A 7,192-nucleotide genomic window follows, 5' to 3' on the forward strand; every position below is an offset into this window, starting at 1 on the left:
TGGGATCCGGTGGCTCGTCGGATGCGCATTTCTCGAGATGTGACTTTTTACGAGTCTTTTCCTTTATATCCGCAGTCGACCTCCTCGACCTCTATTATGGAGGATCTCTCTTTTCTTGTTTTACCTGATTCTCCTCCCCTGGTTCCTAATGTATCTTCCCCTTCTCCTCCCCTTGTGTCGTCACCTCCCGTGTCTCCGATGCCTTCTTCTCCCTCGTCTCCTCCAACGCCTTCATCTCCTCCGATGCCTCACCGGGATCTTCTCCGGTTGCTCCTTCTCATCCTACCTTTTCTTTTCACTATACTCGTCGTCCAAGTGTTGTGATCAAGTCATGTGATGCACCCTCTACTTCCGGTGCACCATCTCAGCCGACTTGTTCTCTTCGTACTCGACCTCGTCCTTCTCCTGATTTCTATAATCCTGCTAGCTATAGTGTAACGGCTATCTCGGAGCTGACTACTTATCGTGAGGTTGTTGTTCATCGTGAATGACAGCTTGCTATGGCTGAGGAGATTGCTGCACTTGATTGCACTGGTACATGTGATCTCATTCCTCTTCCTTCCCATTTTCGTCCTATCACCTGTAAGTTGGTCTATAAGGTTAAGATCCGCTCTGATGGTACTCTTGAGCGTTATAAAGCTCGTTTCGTTGCTCGCGATTTTCAGCAGGATCATGGTCGTGACTATGATGAGACTTTTGCTCATGTCGCTCGCATGGCCACTGTTCGGACTCTTCTTGCGGTGGCCTCTACTCACCATTGGTCTGTGTCTCAGCTTGATGTTAATAATGTTTTTCTTAATGGTGAGTTGCGTGAGGAGGTTTATATGCAATCATCACCTAGGTATTTTGTCACAGATGGCCTGGTATGCCGTCACGTCGCTCTTTCTATGGCCTTAAGTAAGCCTCTCGTGCATAGTTTGAGCACTTTGCTTCTGTGGTCATATCTGTACACATGATTCAGCGTGTTTGTTCAGTGTTCTTCTCATGGTCACACTCTTCTTTTTCTGCATGTTGATGACATGATCATCACTGGTGACGACCTTGTGTATATTGCCTTTGTCAAGGCACGTTTCAGTGAGCAGTTCCTTATGTCAGATCTTGGTTCACTTCGTATTTTCTTGGGATTGAGGTTTCGTCTACCTTTGATGGTTTCTTTATGATACGGCACTGGCGACATTAGTTAATGTTGATGTTGATAACATTAGTTAATGGCGACATTAGCCAACGGTGAAGACATCAATAGAATACAACCATGCAACTGATTTTGCATGTAATCTCCCGTGTCAAACAAGCTTCAATTTTGCTGGCAATGTAGCATGCGTGAGATATATTGAGGTGTGGACTCATTTCTATTTATCTGGAGATAGAAGGATACTCCGGCTATCTACAACGATACATGCACACATGTAAAGCTAATCCCCTTAGTTTTGTCCCACGGAGCAAGGACGTCCCTGTAGCCACCGCCTCTTGAGAAAAGCCCTAGCCGCCCCTACTCAGCCTCCTCCATAGATCGGTTCCCCCTCCTCCGGCCGGCTTCGCCGGCGTCGGGAGGAGTGGGGAACCCGATCTATGAGTGGAGTTTTCAATAAAAGTAGTCTTTTCAGTAGTCTATGTTAGGTTTTTGGTCGCCGTTTTCTTGTTGGTTTCCCCGCAATGGAGATGGCATCGTCTGCAATAAGTGATCTTCGGCCTTTCGTTCGACGACGAGATCTCTTTCCCGACGTCAATGGTGGTGCTGAAAGATTACAATTATCTAGGTATGGGTGTTCAGATCTTACTTCGCCAGATCGATCTTGGATCTTTTCTCATGGTTGCCGCGAGGAGGATTATCCTCGCAGTTCTTGTCCAGGTTGCTACGTCCTCGACAATGGTGATTCGTATTCTCGGCTCTCCATCAACATCGACAAGGCAGATCGGTTTTTATTCCCTGACATACTGGTGTTGGTACTCTTGCCGATGTTGATTGACTACTTTAATGGTTGCGCGCGTGCACGCAGCCTTGGCATTGCGGCTCAAATTAAAATTATGGGAGAACCTTCGTTGGTATTTACAGGTCTATGGTTTGTTATCTATCTTTGGCTGCCTTCAGAAAAGTACAAGATTATGTCTTGGAAGAAGAAAGAGTTTGAAGACCTCGAAGATTTGCTAGTATCTTTTAGACTTTATTTTGTAATCGCTGGAGACAGCTCGTGTATCTCTACCATGTACTATTTGTTATTATGAATATATATGGTATTGATTGTCAAAAAAAAAAAAAAAATAGGAATCTGAGATAACCTGCCCATAACTTGAAAATATTGTTTGATGTGCAGAAAATATTTTTGCTTACTGTATCCTGGCTTAAATCTGGTTACATATTTTTGCTTACTTTGGTCACAGTCTAATCATCTGATGCAATGTTCAAAAAATTGTGTACAGTTATATTTTTTCTTCCAAATATCATTATATTTCTACTTGGGCTTTGGTGTAAAATATGTTTTGATAAACTGCATGATGCCAATATGACGTTTAGACTTCTCACAGCTTGGCATATTGGTAGAGACTGCGTTGCACGTACATGATTACCACTGTGTACACTAATTCACAAAAGCAAACGCAGCAAGATGGATACACATACAGAACTACTAGGAAGCATAGGCGCGACGGCACGCCGCGCCCGTCAGTTGGAATCAAGTATGTATGGTTGAATTGTCTGGCGAGCCAAAACCATTTATGAAATAAGGATGAGCTACGGAGACGATTACATAGTTCATAGGATTATCTTACGGAAGCGGTATATGGCAAACTGTAGATACTTAGTCCATAGGTGGTCATATTTCTGATGACAAACTTAATAAAGGTGGTGTAGGGTAGTGGTAGAACTGGTGGTATCACTGTTGCTTTGTCTTTGGGCTTTCCGTTATGGATTTTGCCTTCTTCGTAGTCGTCAAAGGAGAGAACGATGAGCTCTTTGATTGGTTGGCGTGGGAAGGCACCAAACTTGAGTGATCTCTTCTTTGGCGTTGAAAGGGATTTAGTGCTGGACATCAGTTGGCCTGCAAGAAACACAAGTGGGAAAAGAAAATAAATAGTGGCCTACATCAGACATGACCAACGGGACTTGAAGAACTTCCTATGTAGTAAACCTGACATAGAATTCGAAGAACTTCCTTACAAAAAAGGGAGGGGACTAACTTGTATGGCTGTAATTTTTAATAAAGGGCGCTCTTGCTTGTATGGCTGTATAGGAAATAACCAAATAGAAATGCCATTGAAAGAACGATCACCAATCCCATGTGATGCAGATAAAGACGGGCCAATTGAAACGGTATCACCTGCAGAATCATCAGGTAAGAACATAATTAAGATAGAGAAAACAAAACAATGGTAGCAGCAATGCCAAGAACGTGCTTAAGAGACGTAGACCCTGATTTCTTGCAAATTTTAGCTGGCCAGTGATGACTATACCTCCAATGATGAGGACAAAATTGAAGATCTTAGATCACAGTACACATAAACCACCAGAGCATCAGCTTGAGAAATAGTTAAGTGCTGCGGTTTGATTTGAGATATCTCATCCACGAGCCACTGTTTCAATGTCATGTCAGACAATCCAGATTCTGGGGCAGCTGATAAACTTGCACCTGCACACCCAATTTGCTGCACCCCGAAGATAAATACGGCAACTCATCATATGCTCCTAAAAGCACACATATCCAAGACCATAATGGTGTTTCTTACTACTTGAGCGATCTGGCAAGAGAGGAATGGTAGAGTTTTCAGAAAAGAGTTCAAGACCATCCAACAAATTGTCGATCAAACCAAAACTGACGCGAGACTTTTTGGGCTAAAGCCAGCAAGGGTCGTTTCTTAATTTCTTCAGGCTGAATGAGAGCAACGGCAAGGTTCAGCCTAGAAGCATATGTTTCAGGTTCTTTCTTTTTTCGCAGTTTAGATCAGTGGTGGTGATAGCTTCTTTTCCTCTCTCTTTATTATGTTCTTTTGTTCATCGCAGATATGTACTTTTCGGTCGTGTACTCGGCTCTTTGTGGCCTCCTCCTTAATAGATCACATGGAGTGCTCCTGCATGGTTGGAATAAAAAAGCACAACTAAAGTAAATAATAGTTCAATTGTCATACGTTGTGTCCTAAAAGACAAATAAGTAAGTTCTAAAACATTACATTCAGAAAAGACAGTACACTGCCTATTTGACATTGCGTGATACTAAAGAATATAAAGTTGGTTTGTGAATACTGGAGAAAACATCCTAGATATCTGAACAGTAGACACAAAATGCCAAGGAAAATGTGAATCATCAATCTTATATATATGCTTTGCCTACAGAAATTACAATATGGACAAAAAAACCTTTAGGTGTCCCTGATATGGTTAAGTTATTCACTAAAACTGAGCATATGTATTCTGAATTTCTGATAGCTAAAGGTTCACAGCCGCGGCAATATTCTTTCATGAAAAAACTCAAAACTGAATTCCAGTTTAGCAAAAGATGAATGTGAACTACAGTTATATTAGACAATTAAGAGTGCATAAACATGTCTAAAAGCACATGTACCACCGTAAAAAAAGTGATATTACATGCATTTTAACTCGAATGCCCAATAAGTTACTCAGAAAATGTGCTGTGCATACAAACTAATGGAATTTTTTTTAATAAGATGCTTAATCCTGATAAAATACTTACCAAAACCAGTAAACATACAATAACCTCGGAATGTACAGTTATTTTTATCTCTTGTTCCAATGAATGAGCTCCTTAGCCTTGGTAGTGGTACACTCCTTTGGCAATGCACAAAATGTAACACAAGAAAAGGTATTTCTAATCCATAGAATTCTTTGAATCAAACGTGATAGTATTCCTGGGTTTCACAACCCAGCCTGCTGAATTAGGAAATCTGAAGCGTAAACAATAATGTTTTCACTGGCTGCAACATCAAAAGGGTTTATGCTCACACTTACAAAAGCTTCACTACTGGAAGGTATATATCTCTATAAATGAGAAACGAAACTGTAACTGTGACACGAGTCCCATGCAATTCAGAAAAAGAAATCATGAGATACTTGAAAGCTGAGGAACAATCATTCTGACGGATAGTACAATTATAGTATCTCGGGATGAAGCTCTATGGAGAGCCACAACAAATTCCCCATCATAATATGGTGAAATTAAATAGTAAGTATGACCACTGGAATTAAAATTATATAATTTCCTACTAAGCTAACGGAATCTGGTTAGAGATATCAGAAGTATGAAGTTGCTTAGTTAGTCAGGTACTGGTCAACCAATGAAGTTCAGTTACTCGACAACTGATTATGTATATATAGGTCTTCTATCTTGCACCAAACATGGTTCTTTAGTCTTTTTTTGGTGTACACTTGAAACAATCAAGCATGTAGTAAAAAATCAATTCAGATAGTAACAGTTATAAAAGTATCTTCTTGGCTAGCAGGAGAAGCTAAGTATGTTTCTTTTTCAGAGGTATACACATGTATAATTATCTGACAGTGACCTATCTTTACAGCTAGCTAGGTAGAAAATCGTGCATTTCTTTATAGCTAGCTATCTACCACATGTTTATCACAGATATCAAGAAAAACATGCAATTCTTTGTCAGTTTGATGCAACCATCTTGCTGATACTTATTGTAGTTTCAACACAGGAAACGTCTAATGCCATTTGTAGTGCAGATAAAAGGAACCCCTAAGATATAAAATTGGGATATACAAAGTATATGGCTCAATAAGGTCATCATCCATATACAACTTGCTCATCGCTCTATTCGCTACTCCTAATTGCAATGCTGATATTAATTCTTTAAAGCTAAATGTAGCATGTTCATGTATATATATATATAGGTGAGTTTATCAAAATTACTGAAAATCATAAAATGGAAAACTGATGTACGAATCATATGCTGACATAACCTGATCTTTTTTTCATGCTTTTAAGTTTAAAGGTCCTGATATGAGGACACCATATCGTTCTGGTAGATGCGAAATTGCAAGCCAACAACAAAGTTAGGAATAACAAAGTGGCTTATGAGATTGTGATTTCCAACAGCAATCAAAATCATACTCTGCAGCCATGTATGTTGAACATCACAAATACCTTGCAATATGCAGAGGGAAAATGCTTTCAATTATCAAACTCTTCAAATATGAGTTGTGAAGTATCTGGAAAATTAAGGAAAGCCTAGAAAACGATCATGCTGGAGCCACGGACTCGCAGACCTGACTGCAGAAGAACCGACCTGCGGCTTTCAAAGGCAGCTGCAAGCTTACTCCAACGCCGAAGTTCCAGCGCCGGTGGTTATTGGACTGGTCGTCATGTCGATGCTGTGCTCCATATGACCGTGGAGCCGCTGCGAAACTTGTGTGGGTGGGCTTCTGTGGAGCCACCGGTGAGACCAAGATGTACTTTCTCTGCTGAAATCAAACAGGTCATACACACAAAGAAAAGAAGAGAAAGTGGAGTCAAGAAGAGCAAAAAGGCAGGCAATCTGCTGCTCTTACCACATTGACTGCATCGTGGCACACTCACGTTACTTAGTTAATCGCAACAGCAGCTAGCAGCTGACAACATCGGTTCTAAACTTCTAGCAGGAAGCAATGAACGACCTACATCACCGTCAGCGGACACCGTTCCCCACACCGCCTGCGGCCTCCTCTCCAGAAACGGCGGTACCGCCCGCCGCTGCCTTGGCTCGCTTGTTGCGGCCCAGCCGATTCAGCCTAAGGAGAAGGCGGGTGACCCCGAGCAACCGGCCGAGGCGAATCCAGCGCGAGCCGCACGGTGGCCCTCACCAAAGCCGCGGCTCCCAGCAGAGCGGACTCCGCGCGATAGGGCCGCATAGGCGGCGGCGGAGCGCAACGGACCGGCGAAGCCGGCTCAAGCGTGAGGCATATCATGGCGCTCGTAGATTTCAGCTGTGACTCCCAGCAGCGCGGACTCCAGCAACAGGGCCGCGCAAGAAGGCGGTGTCGGCGGCGATTGACGGCCTCCTCCCAGCGATGGCCCAGCGATGGCGCACCCCTCGGCCTGGCTCTCTCCTACGCGAGGCGAAGCCCCACCGCTGCTCCTCCGTGCACCGCTGCACGACCCGCGACGCATAGGCACGCGGAGGCCAACGCCGGGCCGGAGTGTGATGGTCTACATGACTACATCCAAACCAGGATGGGGAGAAGTTGGAAAGG

General features: G+C 43.0%; 1 protein-coding gene across 1 annotated transcript; it reads right to left on the reverse strand.

Moving 5' to 3' along the window:
• Positions 1-3,191: 3,191 nt before the first annotated feature.
• LOC124700642 lies at positions 3,192-3,821 on the reverse strand. Its single transcript, XM_047232736.1, has 3 exons — positions 3,721-3,821; positions 3,448-3,639; positions 3,192-3,314 (listed from the first exon to the last, which is right to left on the reverse strand). The coding sequence occupies exons 1-3, from the start codon at positions 3,778-3,780 to the stop codon at positions 3,192-3,194; spliced, it is 375 nt and encodes a 124-aa protein (XP_047088692.1). The 5' UTR covers positions 3,781-3,821.
• Positions 3,822-7,192: the final 3,371 nt, after the last annotated feature.

Source organism: Lolium rigidum, chromosome 3 (genome assembly GCF_022539505.1).
Source record: "Lolium rigidum isolate FL_2022 chromosome 3, APGP_CSIRO_Lrig_0.1, whole genome shotgun sequence".
In the NCBI taxonomy this organism is placed as follows: Eukaryota; Viridiplantae; Streptophyta; class Magnoliopsida; order Poales; family Poaceae; genus Lolium; species Lolium rigidum.